A 19851-nucleotide genomic window follows, 5' to 3' on the forward strand; every position below is an offset into this window, starting at 1 on the left:
AGAAATGAACAAAACTCAAGATGAAAGGAACCACGTTTTAAAACACTCACAAAAAACCTCATACATTATATTTTGAAACTTCGAAAGGTAAATACGAGCGATTTATCCAAATTATCCCAACAATATTGAAAGTTATGCACGACTTAACTATTCTTCTCGATAAAAAATCAATTTGTAATTGTTATTATTTTTTCAAATATTTATTCGACTGCCCATACTAATTATCATTGTATATTGCATAGTGCAGCTGATGCTTAAAAACACATCCATTCATATATTTTAAAAATTTAAAAGAACGTATTTGAAGTTAATACGTAAAGGGAACAACTGAGTAAAATCAGCAGATAGTGCTTTATTGTGGTTCTAGAAAAAAGGACATAATGATGAAATGACTCCCTCAAAATTATCACCCACTGATAAATCATTACTCAATCAGATCTTGTAAGACAAGAAAAGAACAGATTTAGTAAAACAAATGCAACAGCGTATAACCAAAATAAAAAATAGTAAATACTTTCAGAGATCACTTGAAGGGTCTTCAAGAAGTGTAAACACATCTTTAAGTAAGCTCTGAAAGACCTCGACAACAAAAGTAATATAATCCACTGTAACTGTGGCAATTTTTCAGAATCAAAGTACAAAGTAATGTAATGACATAAAGGCACATTAAGGATCAACAGGAAAACGAGACAGTCAAGTGGCAGGTCGGTTTATACCCGCATAAAATTTATGATCACCCAAAATTCTCCGTGAATAAATGTTTCATTTCAATGTAACGATAATACTAATTCTGATGTGGTTGACGGGTGACTTTTAATAACAAATTTGCCTAATCAACCAGTTTTCTAGGGTTAAATTAAGAAACCTGTAATGTTGTAATATTGATACCTACAAAGCAGACAATAAATGTATCAACTTTTGATGTAAGAACTCACTAAATATGTATCGCAACAACTTTGTTTATTTTTTTTCTTCTGAAAATTGATAAAATAATATAACATTTATTTGTCACTTGTCTAGAATCACAGACCATCCAAACTTTTTCTCTGAGGTATAACAGCTTAATTACCAATCGTATTTATAAAACACTTTGAAGGATAGGTACATGACAAAGACATACACTATTCATTACTATCTGCTATTTAATTGTCAATTTAAACTGCTAACATGACAAGAACAATTGTTTTTGCCAATCTCATCACTTTACCTTTGTTACTATTCTATGTATGCTTATTATTTGCAACATAGGATATATATAAGAATTCTTCTGAGCGTGAAAGGGATCATTTGTTTCTTTATTTGTTTTCATAGTGGTTGAATTATTGATTGTCTTATTTTGCATCCTAAGCGCTTATATTTATAATATTGGATCATACATATAGAGTTTGGGAAGTAAAATGGCTGAATCGAGCATTTAAAAAACAAAACTTTTTATTGCATACATACGAACTGTATACTGTAATTGTTTCACTAATCATACTTACTTCCGACCTTTCATAGGCCTTTTTGTGAATACGTCATCTGTACACGTCAAGGTGACGTCATCTTTAGTTTTGTTCTTCGTTTCACATGTCATGTCCGTGCTATCAATATCTGTAAACTGCAAAGAAGAAAAACGGTTTTACACGCACCTCCGTCTTTATATATGCACAATTGTCCTCAGAAGAAGTAAAGAGGTCAAACAAAGAGAAGTCCACAAAAAAAAAAGAAAAAAATGCCAGGGACTCTTCAGTGACAAGACAAAGATCAGGTCTATTGACAAATACACAGAACAAACGATCAGTTCTAACATAAATTCAAAACGGGGGATGCTCAGGTGCACTATAGAGATCAGTTCCAACTTCGTTTCAACATAGCCGCTATGCTGCTCGTTTAATCCGTCCTTGACACGTACATACTGAAATACCTACCATGCATGATTTACTTCGTGACTTACAAAATCTTTCTTCACACTTATTAAACAGGTGTCTCGTTTGTCTACCCCGGACTTGACTTTTTATGAGTAACTCGGCGGGTGTTTCTAGAAAAGCAGAGGACCTTACCCTACCGGTGCACCTGGTCCATGCTCCCAGTTTTTAGTGGAGTCCGAGTTGCTCATTTACTTTTGTTACTTTGTATGTATAATTTTAGTTACTTTATGTTCTTTGTTGTGTATGTCTGTTTTCCATGTCTGGTCTTTGTCCCTGGATTACATTCTTTTGATTACCGCTATAACCTTGGTTCCCTTGATTACTCTTTTATAATTGCGTACACCATTGCATGTACGTTTCACAGATTTCTGTACATAGATTACCATGATCAGATATCAACTCTGCGAAGCATTAATAATATTAAGCCAATGGGAACAACAGTTAGAACACTACATAGTTCCTGAGATAATAGACGTACATATAGCTAGATACATTAATGAAGATCAAAACAATTATATAACACTACATTGATTCGAAAAGGGACAACTACAACATTTTAGATAATTAAAAAATGAATATATTTCACCTTTTGCATGCGGAATGAAAATTTGTGATATGATGGCATATCCCTATATCATTAGAATACCTTTTTTCCATGCAGTTCCGTCGGTGTTTTACACATTACATCCTTTGTAGAATCAAGACGAATCTTTTTCTTTGATTGCACTGCCCATTGCATTTTACAATCACATGACCACGGATTATTATCCAATGAAATAATCGACGAACGTCCCATTATATTGTTAATATTCGAACTGAGAGTTTGTAAGTTATTTTCTGACAATATCAAATCTTTGAGGCGGAGATAAGCTCCTGTTGGTATATCCACCCAGAACAAGTGATTTTTACTGAAGTCGATCACTGACAACTCAGCCATATTGGTTATATACGAAAAATTAAAACTTACAAGACGATTTTCCTTTAAATCTAAAGTGTTAAGATTGGGAACAGCTCGAAGTGCGAGTTTATGAATAGAATTTAACTTGTTACCAGACAAAACTAAATCTTCAAGCTTATCGAGCCCAACCAAAGTGTTTTCGCCTATTGTCCTGATTCTATTGTTAGATAAGTCAATTGAATATACCGTTTTCAAATTCTGGAATATTCCATTATTCAAATCTCGGAGCTTGTTATTATTCAGTGTTAGTTCTTCCAGATATTGAAATACAGAAAACGCATGTTGGTTTATAGTCCGAATGTTATTATTCCCTAGTGTCAATATTCGAAGTCTTGGCACACCTTTAAAGGTATAAGCGTCAAGTTTCCTTAAGTTGTTATTGTTCAATTCAAGCCGTCGCATTTTTGATAGCCGACTGACGCTTGAAGTGACAAACACTCCTTGTTCTATCGTCCCGATAAAATTATGATCTAATCGTAATTCTTCTAAATTTTCTATACCATACACGATACCTTTGGGAAGTTTTTGTATCTTGTTATGGGATAGATCCAATATCTGAAGCTGTCGCAAGGAGGTCAAAGAAGCTGTTTCAACTTTACTTATATCATTTCGTGACAAATCAAGTAATTTCAGCTGACGAGTGTGCTCGAAAGTGCCATTCCTTATTTTTACCAGCTTGTTGTTTGACAAAAATAGTTCTGCCACGGAGTCTAGGTCAGACAAATGAGTTGATCGAATTTCTGATAAATCATTGGTGGAAAGATCGAGGCTTTTCAGATCACGTAAATTATCAAATGCGCCATCTTCGATTTCTTCAATATGATTGGCAGAGAGTAGTAATTCTTCTAGATTGAATAAATTGGAAAAGGCCTCTTTTGGTACAGTTAAAATTGCATTTCCTCTAAGCGACAAAATTCGTAGAGAATACAAGTTTTGAAACCATCTTGGACGAATTGACCATAATCTGTTGCCATTTAAGAGTAATTCTTGAAGTTCGCCATTGTGATCAAAAACATCATCGTAAAAATCTGATACGTTGTTACGGGATAGGTCCAAAACTTGCAGATGCTTTAACGATTTAAAAACATCTCTTGGTAACCTTTTTATCTTATTGCCATTCAAGTACAATGATTTAAGCTCCGCCAAATATGTAAACAACGCATACGGAAGAAACTTTATCATATTATCTGAGAGTTTTAATTCGTGAAGGTTACCGAGACCATTGAATGTCGCTGCCGATAGATGGCGTATGTTATTATTTGTCAGAGACAGAGTTTTCAGAGATCTGAGGTAGTGAAAAACAGATGGATACATAATTGCGATATTATTCCCTGAAAGGATAACTTCCTTGATTGAAACGCTGTTACGGAAGGAGTTCCGGTTGATGTATTGAAGCTGGGTATCAGATATTAGATGACGGGTGTCCCGTGATCTTATTTTGCTGCTATCGCCGTAAACAGTCAGTTTTGTTACATCTGAAAACGAAAGCGAAACATTCTTTTTTTAAAGACAGTATTGCTTTATTTTAGTTTTAACATAAATATCAAAATGACAGTCAATTGCTATTATTCGACTATGAGATAAAAAATAGAACCTTAAAGTTAGTAATTTTGTGTGCATTACATTACCCATGCATATTGAAAAGTATTTAGTGTAAAGAATTGAAATATAGAAGCAATATAATGTATTGTGACAATGATGGGAACCAAATTAACCAAGACTTCTCAAATCGCTTGGTGATTTCTGGTTGACTGATGATGAAAGAATTCTTAAAAATTTGAAAAATGATAAAACAAAGATTTGCACTTTCTTCAAGATAGTACCTCTTTATTCACAAGGCATAAATATAACATATCTTTATGCAACGGCTTTGTTGTATAAGCAGTTTAAACCATTAAACAGCTTGCATCAGATTATAAGTTTTTTGTGAAAAATAACATCAAAGTATTTTATCATATTCAATGAAAACAGTTTTATAATTTTAAAACATGTCTTATCTTATACATATCACATATTTTTGTATTTTATCTGATACGTTCATATCATGTTTTCATCAGCAAATTACTACAACAAGTGTATAAGAAAAGCCGACAAATATAACTGAGGATAAGACGGAGGCTTTAATAACGTTTCCACTTTTCCCCCACATTATATATGTCTTTTAGTTACAAAGCATTATTAATGCATCTTGAATAATCGGGTCTTGAACTTACAAAAATAAAAAAAAAATAAAACAAACAAACAAACCCTGATATATTTTTGCAATTGCATAGTAAGAGAAATATAAATTTGTTAAGCAGATGTGATTGTATTTTTCAACATAAATGCATACCTTGGGTAATAAGGACAGCCAAACGGATATACCACAACCTATTTCATGTATTACAACTTATTTACAGTATGTAGCAGAATATGCCACGTTCGTTACGTTTATACACGATATGGATTTTCACTATCAAAGTTTAAAAAAGTACCCATTTATGTTTATCTCTTATAACGAATGCTTCTATATACAGAATGTATTTGGTATCGAACTTCACAAACTAATGCAAAAATTCGATTTGTATTTTCAATATATATATGTTCATAAATATTAAATCGAGATTTCTCATTAATAAAGCAATAAAAAAATAACGCATGACAAAATAAACAATTAAAAACAAATCTGATAATAAAGAACGTTAAATGTAAATATAAATGCTCACTTTCATAGGATAGAAATGGGTTTAGCAGAATCTTTGAATTAACACTGAACTCTGCATGGTTATCGCATTCTTGATGTTAATTGTTTTTGCTATAACAAGTTACATCCTCTTAAAACTCGCTAATTGCCTTACATTTTCCGCTTCCACGATAAAATGTCTTTGATTTGCTTTCTTAGCAAACATAAATAGAAGAATAAACATCTATGTAAAACATCTTTGTTAGTTTGTACCATGTTATGGTGTTGCCAAATTTTCTTCCAATCCAAAGTTACAGTAGCTTACACTGTTGACATTTCTCATCAGATCTATTCATCAATATCAGTGACAAATCAAGAAAAGTTGTTGAATGATAGATTTAAGTAGTTTATTTGTAAGACTTATGTACGCAGTTACATAATTTGCAGTGTAGACCGTTGTCTCATAGTAAGACTAGACGTCAATGAGTAAGGGTATTTTCAAAGTTAAATAGTTAAATATGTAATTTCAAATAAATGTATAAATGCGCTTTACCCTTGGATTTAGTGAGTTTTTAAAATTCTTTATCAATATACATGTAAGTCATCATCATGTTCAAAAATAAAAGACAGTTATTATATAGTAATAAATATTTTTCTATTCAAATCAATAGAAAACAAAGCATGCAATATGTCCCGGTATTTGCACGCAAACTTTCATTCGTATCCGGAAAAATTCGGAGACGTTCCGTTCCGAATACGTTTTTAAATTTATTACACTGTTGTCGTCTGCTAAAACAATGGCTGAACGGGATATTGACAGGTTGTTATAAAAATGACAATGACCTCTTGATATGGGTCAACATATTTACCTGTTATTGTGATTCCATTTTTCTTTTAAATAATACAAACAAAAAATGCATTCCTTTCAATTTTACTACAATTTATCAAACATTCATGAATTCATGTTGCACTAGTTCATATATTTATGAGGCATCATATTTGAACTAGTGCAATAAAACACATACAACGTTGTCAAATGCATTATATCCAACAAATTAGTATAATGTTAACTGAAATATTTATTACTATATAATAAAAGGGTTATTGCATGAATACTGTTGAATATCGCCCCTCGAAGAATATTATATTGCACTCGCAAGCTCGTGCAATATAATATTCTGCTAGGGACAATATTCACCAGTATTCATACAATAACCCTATATTATAATAATCTGAAATGTCACCCAATTTCTCATATCATATGTTCAACATTAACACATGCTCAGTTCCGTCCGAAATAGGATTGAATAATAAAAATCGTCTTTAAAAAAACACTCTTCTTTATAACTCATTGTGTCTCGTTCTGCACAATGTTTTAAAGTAAATTGAACAGTTTGATTAAATTTACATTTGTGTGGCCATTCTTCACAATTAACTCTTAGATTTAGTTCATTTTATGAGTCTTCAATCATATTTTGTGATTAAAAAACGACGCGTTGGTTGCTGTTGCACCTATTAGTATTTTAAAAATAAATTATTTAATTTGCATCAATTAAAGGCGAATTTAATATAATATATTCATACTTAGCCCTACTCACGATGGGGAAGTGCAAGTTAGATTTTGAGCGGGACAAGTCATTTGATTTTAAGGTTAGAACACTGAAGTGACTTTTAACATAATATAGAGTATTTAGTCATCTAAAAATCGTTCTAAAAGCTCTATCATATATGTGTGTTTACTATAAACCAGCAATTACATCACAGGTATGTTCTCCCCCAAGGGACTTTATATTTCATTATATTTCTTACATTATATAGTACCCGGTTCTACATCCAAGGCTTACAGTTTTTATGAGTACAAATTAAGAAAACTATTCACTTGAAACTTAATTTGTCTACCTTTAATCTACAGTTATCCGGAAAATGAAATAATTGGTACTTGGCGTAAATGAAATGCAATCTTGTGGCGCAAATGAAAAAGTGAATATTTCAAAAATTGGCACAAAAGCATATTTTAAAATGTAATTTTCCAGACCCTTTTTATCTCCTTTGCTAACTCATTACTATCAATATTAGATAATTTCTGTTCACTGCATACATTTTACAAATATATCAAAATTGAAGTAATCATTTGTGAAAAGATATTTATTGTTACCTCTTCATGAATAATATCTGTAGCTGTTACACTCAATACAATATGTAACATGTTAAATATATCACGTTGGGTTCGCAGTAAAGTTCATATTTTATCGTTCTGTATTTATTTTAGCGGATGGTAATTACATTAGATTAACTATGGGTATTGATGATATTGGTATCTTTCATTCCCGAGTGTGTTTTGTCAGAAAAAGATCTCATTCAGTGATGATACTCTCTGCGCTGCCCATCAAAGCGCTGAGAAGTACGATACGCTATAAAGCCTTATCAGAAAAGATGAAAACCTGCTGAAATGTATCTGAATTTGCGATAAGTAGATAGAAAGGGATAATGATGACCATTACAATTAGGTATAGTTTTTGAGACCCATGTCAAAACAATTGGAAACTACTTATATTTTTTAATAAAATTTCTGAAATTTGAGGACTCATGCATCTAGTAATGTAATACCTTTTACATTACATCTAACGTAACAACAAAAGTACCGAACGCTTCTATTCGTAAATTATAGTTTAATTTATATGCGTATGCAGTGTTCATATCACAACTCGTACGTTATGCCAGACTTTTTGTATCGCGCTAGAATTCTAACAAATAGGCTTCTGGAACAGGGTCATGTTGCTACAAGATTGAACCCATCACTAAGAAGTTTCATGGTCGTCATCATGAACTCGTGGATCATTATGGTGTATCCATCTGCATCATGAAAACTGATTTATTCAAATGGTCATAGTTTTCCTTTCCTCGTTTGTCTACCCCGGACTTAACTTTTTATGAGCAGCTCGGCGGGTGTTTCTAGAAAAGCAGACCTGGTCCATGCTCCCAGTTTTTAGTGGAGTCCGAGTTGCTCATTTGCTTTTGTTACATTGTAGGTATGATTTTAGTTGCTTTATGGTCTTTGGTGTGTGTGTCTGTTTTCCATGTCTGGTCTTTGTCCCTGGATTACATTCTTTTGATTACCGCTATAATCCTGGTTCCCTTGATTACTCTTAAACGAGTATGACACTTGAATAATAATAATAATAATAATAATAGTATAAATGAATAAATTAAAAGAAAAAACGAATAAGAACCACTTAAATTGAAGCTTGAAATTTATGATACTCTTAACTCGCATAACAAAATATTAAAGGTGGAATCTAATTTACTTTTTGTCGTCTATGTCATGCCTGGTTTCTACAATGACTTTTTAAATATTTAAATATTTCTACCTTTAACGTGTAGTACACAATACAAAAACAGACATTAATAATCTTGGGGGAAAAACTATCGAACAACGTAATTCGTTCTGTTAATAATAACAATTAATCGCAATTATTTGTAAAGTAGCCTGCAACTACGCAATACAACCATCTGTTTCTAAGATAGTTTTACTAGTATCAAATATAAATTACTTTACAGCATTAAGTGGTTTTTGTCACTAGTGAAGATAGCATTACTGTATAAAAACTAGAAATTGTTGTTCGATACATGATAAAATATGTCCATTTCAACTATGGGGCATATTCAGCAATTCTTGTTTCTACTATCTTACAAAAATAGATCAGCAAATCACACATTGGTATAAATTCTACCTAGAAAGCCATTTAAGTACTTCTCCGTCTAAGAATGATGCAAAATGTGTATAAGGTGTGCCACATGAAGAAAAAAAAACGCAGAGATTTTATTACATTATCCAAGTATTTATACTCATAATCTCAAGAAACTGTCAAAGTGTTTGTAAAGTTTGCCTTTTTAAGATATTGATAGGTCAAATTTAGTTGAAATGGAAAAATGGCAGGAAAATGTTCCCGAACCTTTTCCTTATATAAGCAGTCAAAAAATATCTACGTCACCAATGCGTCAGGATAAATTTAAATAGCTTTTTAGTTGCTTTCTAGATGTATTTGAATATATTTTAGGAAAAAAGACCAAATTGAGAAAACCCATGTGCCACCATTGCGTGATTCTTACACAGAATGGTACTTAAAGTACTCAACTTGCTGTACCGCTTTGTGTTGCACGAAAAGGGTCATGACTACAGTTGGATGACAATATTTGGGTTTGACTTTCTATAACAAAGATATGTCATGAAAACCAGCAAAGCTTGTTTGCAGTTAGACTGAAACTGTACACCTGGTTCTGTTTAAGCGTTTGTAATATGTAATAGAGGGCGTTACTTACAGTACTTGCCAGAATCACAAGTTTTTTGCATCGATATAAGTTCTTATTTCTTTGTTGTATCTCATGGGAAATTACACTTTCACAGGACATTATATCACCCTAAAAGTCCCTATTAATGTAAAAACTTATGTTTATGTTATCGTTTTATTTTGGCAAAATTTCAGGTAAGATTTGCCCCAGTGATTGTTTCTACCTTGATCTACATTAAAACAGAATATATTAATTCATTACCAACAAGCTTTTGCCAGAAACAATACATATGATAAATAATGGAAATATAAATAATAAATAATGATTTATTTTAATGACGCCATTAAAACGTTTGTCGATAGGCGCATAGAATACCTATTTGATAGCACCGAAACAAATATAATATACAAATATACAAATAGAATAAATATTTAATAAAACCCAAACATTATAATATACAAATACAAAACCCAGAAGCCATATGTCTTTCGCTGTCATCAGTGGGTCTTCAAATATGAATATTTATTATACCTGCTCTCTCTCACTCTCTCTCTCTCTCTCTCATTAATAACATGCAATGGCCTTTTACTTTCGCGTTTTAGGAATTTAAGTTATTCAAACATGACGAAGATATTCTCACTTTTTTTACTTTGACTTATGTGTTTCCGTAACATAGTAGAAAATTAGAAACTTGCCGAATTCCCCATTATACTATAGTGTCTAAGGGATTATCATTAAAATATGATTTAATTTTCGTCGTCATTGGTTCGCAAAGTCTTATTACAAGATGCAAAATCCCATAATCAACATAAATGTTAATTATCAAGAGACATCAATGTATTCATGTTTTTATTACTAAATTCGGTTTATGGCTCCTTCCGGTGTTTCTTGGCAAAGTTGTCAAGACATTTTTTTCACCTGAAAGACTTGTAAAATGCACGAACAGTTCAAGAACATTAACTCTCAACAGTTAATATTCATCTAATGGGCCTGAAGCATCGTGTTCCTTTGTTTATATGTCAAACATTTGGTTTCGTTCCAACTCCAATGGTTTGTACTGTAAGAAAGGAGAAACAAATGGTTTTTTTTCGCCTTTTGTACGGTAAACTGGTATACTCATAGCATAGTCATACGAATACTTATATGCTATTTATGATGTATGCCAAAGAGAATGTTTTCCAATATACCATGGAATACTTTACTATACTCGTACTTTTACGATTTCACTTGGCATTCAGTTTGTTTGTTCGACGATTTGCAGATTCTGCAAATGCAATTAAATCTGTATATTAAACATGCTTTATTACGTTACTGTTCGTAACAGATGTTAAAGATAAGACCCTTGCATCATTTTAATAGATTTTAAGAGTAATCTGCAAAAAAAATTGAATCAAGTTAGCATTTTCAACGTAAATTAAATGGGAAAGAAACCTCTCGTAAATTACTTTGAACAAGTAGTTATGTTAAACATGTGTATCTCACCCAGGCATCAACCTTTAGAATCATTTTAGTAGAATGATGTTGACTAACGTTTCTATCACAATGCAACGAAAATAAATTAGATTGATTTTATTTCTATTCATTAATGGACACAGACAATGATGATCAAGAAAAACCCAAGTTTTTTTTTAAATTATCTATAATATCATATTTTAAGATTTTTACATATCACAGTCACTTCCTTTGGTATTTCTGCCGTCAATATAATGTTATTTGGACTGCATCTCTTTCAAGTCGTAAAGAAAGAAATGTTGTGCATTATCCTCTCTTTTCGTTCTCTTGAAACAGTGAATTGTCCATAAACTACGCTACGCGGGAGTCCATATAATTTTTCAGGGCGATCAACCGGTCTATATATATATTGCCATATAACCGTCCGCATCATGAACTTTTGCTAACTAATATGAATTATGTCTGTAGAAAATATGTATAGCCTGTAAAGAGTCCATAATAACAAAAACAAAAAATTCTAGAACCTTTCGCAGTAACATGTATTAACGGACACAGTCAAGTCACATGTCACTCAAGCAACCCACAGAAAGAAACGGGACACTAAATTAAAATTAATCGGAAAAAAAGTCCACTATTTATCTCATATCTAAAAATATCAAACTATCACGTCACTGGGGCCTTGCTCATGTTTTATAAATAGTGTTGTCACTCGTTATATTTACAAAGAGAATAGTTGTTTTTAAACTTTATTGTAGTTAAAAAGGTGTTCTTGAAATAAATGGCAATAAATCAATGCCAAGAAATAATATGCTGATTAGAACCATAATTTTTTTCAGAAAATATTAATATGCCAAATCCATATTCTAGCTGTGTTGGATAAATTATTAAACCCTTGCATCCCACATCTGTGTAAAGCCATTATTAATATCATTCTGGCATTTTCCGTGATACAAAATGATATTTGTCAAGCCCACTTCTCACATATTATAGTCGTTGTTATGTTTCTGTAAGTAAATGTACTTTATCTATGGGGAGATTTGCTTGATTAAAAAATCATAGACCCAACCATCAAGTTTGAATAGAAAGTTATTTTCCCACCAATAAAAGATCTAAAATATCTCGCTTATTGTCAGTATGTAGGAGAGTAATCAAGGGAACCAAGGTTATAGCGGTAATCAAAAGAATGTAATCCAGGGACAAAGACCAGACAAGGAAAACAGACATACACAACAAAGAACATAAAGTAACTAAAATCATGCATACAAAGTAACAAAAGCAAATGAGCAACTCGGACTCCACTAAAAACTGGGAGCATGGACCAGGTGCATAGGCAGAGTAAGCGTCCTCTGTTTTTCTAGAAACACCCACTGGGTTGCTCATAAAAAGTCAAGTCCGGGGTAGACAAACGAGGAAAGGAAAATTATGACCCGTTGAATAAATCAGTCTTCATGAGGCAGATGGATACACAATAATGATACACGAGTCCATGATGATGTAGAATATTCGACATATGTTTTTATTCTCAAATTTGTATAATCACTGACAAATAGTTTGTAATGAAACTAGAAGCCCTGTTTGTCACAGGTGCGCCCGCGTCGTTTGTTAGTGGTGATTTTTTAAACTCATTTGCCAGATTTGCCAAATTAAGAATATGTTTATTTTTGTATGAAGACTTGATTTGCAGATTCAGAAAGATTATGTACTGTTGGTTGACGCAGTAAATATTTGATATGTTAGGCTAAACACTGCAAAAATACTTGCGATGAGAAAAAGAGGACTGATGGACGGACTGACAAACACATAAAAATGTTTATACCCTTTTATATGTAGAAACATACTGCAAAAATATTTGATGTAGTTCAAAAACTACAGGAAGAGATAGCCCTACAAGCCATGATCCACATATTTCTGACTAAAATGACTAAGTGTAACTATCACCAATTTCCGTAATAATTATTGGAAATCAAATTCCTTTGCCTCTGCACATCTTCATCATGTGTTGCAAAATCATGTAAAATATTTTAGATGTAGTTCAAAAACTGTACGAAGAGATACCCGGACAAGCCATGATTCATACATTTCTGAGTAAAATGACTAAGTGCAACTATCACCGATTTCCGTTACATTTAACGAAAATCAAAATCCTTTGGCCGTGCAAACCTTCACCATGTGTAGAAATATCTTGTAAAATATTTTAGATGTAGTTCAAAAGATGTACGAGAAGATAGCCGGACAAGCCATTATCCATATATTTCTGAGTAAAATGACAAAGTGTAACTATCACCAATTTCCATAATATTTCACGAAAATCAAAATCCTTTGATCCTGCACATCTTCATCTGGAAGGACGGACGAATTGGCAGGGGTAAATTAATATGCCCACGACTGTTTGTCGCGTGGGCATAAAAAACCTGTATATATATTTATGTTTCATTGATTATGTCAATGAAGTAAATTAACGCAAATCCATCAGCAATACACCAGTTGAGCATAATTAGATTATTTTCAGACCATGTACAACGAGGGCAAGGATGTTGACATTTGTTGAGAATTGTACATTGGTAACATCGACAAAGTATCATGACATCGTCGATATTGAATGTCAAACTACAAAGATGTAATTTATCCATATAAACTTTAACACAACGCAAAGTGCGCAGATCAAACCTTTACATCATTGTTGACTTTCACCAAATCGGATGTCCATTATTCTGTTTTCATATCAAAATTCAAATGTGATTTTATCATGTCAATGTTAATGTGGTTTATTAATCGTGACAGGAAATAAGTCTTCTACATGTACAAAAGTCTTTTGTTGCTGTATTTACTTTGGTTACAATATGTAAAGAATCAATAGTTTATTTTAGATAGCGAGCACAAATACTAGATCACCAGCAACGAAAATAAATTAACGTTAATTTCTATCACTAAAAATATACACTTGTCCTCAATAGTTTCCTTTTTTTTTCTTATTTAATATTTTTGGAAAAGTTTGTGGGAAAAGATGCATGTACTTTACATCTTGATCCACTTTCTGTTCTAGAACTGACTCGCCTTGGAAAAAAAAAGTTTCGATTGTATTTTGACAAAGCATATTGGAAAGGCGGTTATTTTTTGTAATTTTTGCAAAGATGTCATTTGCTTTTGTTTTATCTGCAACTGCTGAAGTCACAGGTACGGTTTAAAATATTCCCGTGAAATTTCAAAATTGTTTAACCACACGATGCTCGCTTCTATATGCAATGCACATGCCTACAATACGTTACATTTTTACCACTGACATTTTGTCCATGTGGCAAAATATCCGTGCTTGGTAATTCAAAATGATTCAATAAAGACATGTTAATTCTTAATTGTTAGTTTTCGTCAATTGTGTCTTTAATATAATACATGTTGTAAAACACGACCGAAAACAAAATAAAACAAAACAAAACAAAGCGCTACAAATACCACTTCGTTACAAATGTTCTACGAATTCGAAATGAAGCAAATTTACGTAATGTCCTAAGTTCTTACTTAATTACCAACATAGACTTTCCAACTGCATTATGCTACAGATAAATGCACGTTTAATTACAGGTATATTGTTAAACAGATGTTTTCTACAAGTATTGAATCAATTTACTCTGAACTGGTTAATTCAATTATATACAATCGATTTTACATCTGCACTAACATAAACATGGTTTTAGCAAATGTACAGCATAGTACATCAGATATACTACTGAAGTAGTACTACTTCCGAAAGTCATTTCGGCTCTCCGATTAATGAATATGATTTGTTCCGCGATACATTTTTTATAAATCAAATTAGTTAGTAGAGCATATTTATTTTCAAATAGAGTAATGTAAAAACGCAAACAAAAAACAGAGAATGTGATACAGAGTAAATATTATACCAAAAACAAAGATCGTTTTGAATTTAATCTAATTTAAATTGTATGACTGTGTCACGCAGAGATTTTGAAATTTAATAAGCGGGCAAAATTCCGAAGATATCCGAAGAGAGATATATTAAAGACAATCATTTATGTCGTCCTTTTTTTTCATGAACAACTTTAAGTTAATAACATTTAAACAAAAACTCACTTAGTCTTGAAAAGAACATGTATTAGGGACATATGTTTTAATTTGATAGAACATCCATGTAGAAACCAGGGAGATCCTATAATTTTGGTGATTAGTTGTTTCTATCCCACACATTACTTTTTTTAAATGTCATGATGAACTCATTATGATGTCAGAGAGAACAGGGATTTTTCTTTATTTAAATTAAGGACTCAGAATATAAATTTTCTAACAAATCCAAAATTTATAAGCAGATCTAAGAGTTGTGTCCCTTTTATGTATTTATATATAATTAATTTCATTCTTAATATTTTAGTAAATTTCAACGATGGCATTCATTTTTAGGACACACGGGTTTGTGATATCAAATGGATGGTAATATTTCGGGAAAGAAAATGGTCAAGTACCACCAATTGACAGGCTCTTCCATAGGCGTTCTTTTAACTATTTATTACGAGCTAATCGTTGTCTTGAACAGAAACATCTGATACAATATCCTACATTAGATATATATAGATTAATACTTTCTATGATCATATGTGATAGTAATGATACATGAACATTAATGCCACGGAAACCATTGAAATTAAGTATTGTTATGTTACAAATACAATTACAGAGCAACACTTATGCTTAATTGGCACTGTTGTTCTTCTAACTGACTTTTTTTATCATATTTATGTATCAAACGTTTGCTCCTTACGCAACGTCCGTTATGGGTAAGTGTTAGTAAAAGCGAGACGTTTAAAACGAAAGGTTTTTTTTCTTTCCACCGGAATCGTGTCATAAAACTTAAGTTGAAGTAAGAACAATGGTAATAAGTGTGCACCCCAATGCATGTATACGACAGAAATATCAAGAGTCGTAATGAGAGTTTGTGTAATGTAAAGTTGCTACTATTCTTAATCGTAGATAACATATTTATCCAGCATTAATCCTCCATCTGCTTATGGCATTTATTAAAACCCCCTGCTTTTTATATCGTAGAGTTCGTGAAAACGGATCATAACACAACAATATTCAAATCGATCAGAACCGAAGACTTCCCATGCTAACAATAGAAAGAAATAGCAGAAAAAAATGCAATACGAAAAACCCAAACAAACAAACAAAGTAAATAATCAACAACGGTTAAACAAAACTCGGTCAATGGACAAAATACATTGGTCAACTCCTTATGGCAACACGAGAGAGTTTCTTTCGTTATGACGACTACAATGAGCTACTTTTGTTGCATGTTTAATGTTTAAAAACATTTATACAATTGAGAAAAAGTGGACAAAATTTCTTTGGATGAATCGAAAAGAAAGCATGACGTTCGAACATGAAATGCATGTAATTTTGATAGACTTATGGTGTTTGAAAACTTTTTAGCTTAATTCGTGACACAAAAAATTATTTTATCGGAGAATTCTTGCAAATCATATTTTATTTAAGCATGTAATTAAAAGTAATTCAAACAAATTATCAATGTGCTTGCTACAGAAGAATCGTGACATGATTTGAATTAATTAGTGAATGGATTTAAGACACAACGAGTTAAATTGTAAATGTGAACACAGAAATCAATAGAACTCATATGTTGAAAAACCATGAAAAGTTCCAAAACCTCTGAAGACTGAAAAGTGAGAAAGACGTCTATTGTGAGAGTAATTAAGAAAAATAGATTTATTTATTTGTTTGTAGTTTTCAGTTCATTGATGTTCTTCGTTACTTGCTCTTCATCTCTAGTCTTTTCTTATGTTTGAATTTCTCATCAGAAATTTCCCTACACAACTTAGTAATTTCTCTCTTTTTAAGTTTTTTTTATTTTCTTTTTTTTTCATTTTAAACGTTCAATGATTTGTTCTTGTTCATGAAAGAGTAATCAAGGAAACATAGTTATAGCGGTAATCAAAAGGATGTAAACAAGTGACAAAGACCAGACATACACAACAAAGAAGATACAGTAACTAAAATCATACATACTATGATTTAAATAGTTGATCGATACTTGATGTATTATTACTGTGGCTGTTTCAGTAGTTTATCAAAAATCTCATTAACTTTTACTCGCTTTTAAATGTCTTTTTAATCGAACAAAATCAAACATCCCAATGATTCTGCAAAACATGTTTTCTTCGAACATATTGAATTTAATTTAATCAAAGCACAAGTAATGGTTTATTCGCCGTTGATCCTTCGTGATAGAATAACATAGATCATGTAGTTTAATTATCCTGTACTAGTACCGGATACGAAAAAATGTTTTCGTTTATCTTTGAATATCTGTTGGTAATTTTCTTTTTCAACATTTTTTATGTTTCTATCGATAACGATGGCAAATTTTTTGATGTTATTTAACTTCAAATAGCAAAGCGCTCATTATAACTATTCGCTATCTGTAAAATAGCAATATTTCGAACAAATAAAATAAAATGCTCGTAGCAACAATGAATGATTACACTGTCTATCTAAACACTAAAATGAGAGATAATCGATGCTCGATGCAATTAAAAAAATAATGTATGAAGGGCTAATCTTGTCTTTCTCTCTTTCATTTTTATGTTTTCTACAGAAATGTCTGCCTATATGTAACTTTGGTCTCGTATTTATCTTATCACGAATATTGAGTTCATGCGAAAGGTATATACATACTGATACAGTGGTTTACATTCAAACTCTGCCAATCTAGGCAATTGTTCGTCTTCATTTTCCTGACAGAAAATCCTTTCGTTTACATCTTGTAGAAATTCGCACAATATCTAATCCATCCAGCTGTTTAGTGTAAAACATTTGGTAAGGTGTAAGTAAACAACTTTGTTTATTTATAATTGCCGTTTCTTGTTAATTTGTAAGGCGAATGCGTCTTTAGAATAAGTGTTTGTAAGAATCAGGCAATATGGGAAAACATTGCAAAAACCCAACACTTTTACAATATTATTTCACTTTCTCCATTTGAAGAAACCATTATTTGATTCTTGCATCACTAAATTTGCTTACAAATTTTTCAAAAGAATGCTAGAAAAATGTTTTTGACAGAGTAATCACTTGAAATGTTCATTTTAATTGCATTTCAATGAAGTTATAACTCAATTTACCGGTATGGAAATTTTTATTTTTTGTTCTTGATTCTGGTGGTGCAAATAGTCAATTTACACTTTCAAAACAGTGGGTTTTTTAATTCATATTTCACCCACTACCTGCTTTATACACTTAAAGAATAAAAGAATTTCACTGTCAAATCAAAAAGGTGTACCGAATAAATCTGTCAGGACTAAGACACATGAGAAAAAAGACAAAATCACCATCATAACTTACTAAGGTTTCGAATCTTTTACAGGTAGGAAGTAATGGGAACAAAAATTAAGTAGTACAAAGAAATCTGATTTTGTTTCATACAAACACGACAGCCTATGATTACAATAGCAATGAAATGTCTTCGAATTTGCTGATAAAATAGTGAAGACAAACGGCTAAGTGGTGTATATGAAAACACAAAAGTGAAATAATGCAGTTTTCTTTGTATATCCTATTTGATGTAAAAAGTGGCGTGATGTGTTATCATGTATCATTTGAAACATACAAATGATTTACCCCTTTACATCATTTATTTTGCAAGTTTTAATTAGATCCTTATATCAATTAATGTTGTTAAGGGAATTAGTAACTTTCACTTAACAATACTTATCTAGACACCTCCTTATTTTGTTTCACATTGCAGATAAAAAAAAAAACTCTGAATTAGTGTCAAGTATTTAATATTTCCGCAAGAGATGTGTCCGCCAAGGAAAGTTGATAGTGAAGTTCAGCAAACAAATTCTGACGTTATTCAATCATATTACAGATAAAAACAATTAAGTAATTAATACAAACGTATTGTAGCATAGGTCTACCAACTTTGTGTATTAAACCATTTTCTTTGGATTGAATTGAAAAAAAACAATTCATTTTAAAAAAAATATATATAAATACGTTAATACTAATAACAATAATATGAATGCTTTCCTTTGAATAATACAAACGTAATACATACATTCGACAGTCTGATTTAGTATATAAAAAAGTAAAATATGATTTTCTTTACAACGAAACGTAACACTTCGACTCACAGATAACTGAATAAAATATATGACACAAGAGTTGTTATAGGTTGTGTCAACAGAGGTATAAGATGTGACAACAGAGGTAAAAGATATGACAACAGAGGTATAAGATGGGACAACAGCGGTATAAGATATGACAACAGAGGTATAAGATGTGACAACAGAATTAAAATCTGAGTCATCAAATGTATAATATGAGTCAACAGAGGTATCATACGATATGTCGACAGATGAACGTTTTTTGTTTTTTGTTTTTTTGTTTTTTTTGTTTTTTTGTTTTTGTTTTTTTGTTTGTTTGTTTGTTTCAATTGGCAAAAGAGCCAGTGTCATCTTAGTTCTCTTATTGTTAAATAGTCGAAGATTAAATGCAAGATGTAATAAACACAAGGGTAAGTTCTATAGTGTAGAGGTAACATATCAGGAATT

At 31.6% G+C, this 19851-nt stretch overlaps 1 protein-coding gene across 1 annotated transcript in view; it reads right to left on the reverse strand.

Annotated features, from left to right (window-relative positions):
* LOC148609432 (uncharacterized) overlaps positions 1–19851 on the reverse strand; it is a 35984-nt gene that overhangs the window by 2136 nt on the left and 13997 nt on the right. The window contains exons 2-3 of the mRNA XM_088542485.1: positions 2557–4343; positions 1485–1600 (exon numbers count right to left, since the gene is read on the reverse strand). Coding sequence (XP_088398611.1) covers positions 1485–1600; positions 2557–4343 — 1903 coding nt within the window. The remainder of the gene's footprint in view (positions 1–1484; positions 1601–2556; positions 4344–19851) is intronic.

Source organism: Perna viridis, chromosome 8, assembly GCF_037379345.1.
Source record: "Perna viridis isolate PV_CMFRI_1.1 ecotype Kerala chromosome 8, ASM3737934v1, whole genome shotgun sequence".
NCBI lineage: Eukaryota > Metazoa > Mollusca > Bivalvia > Mytilida > Mytilidae > Perna > Perna viridis.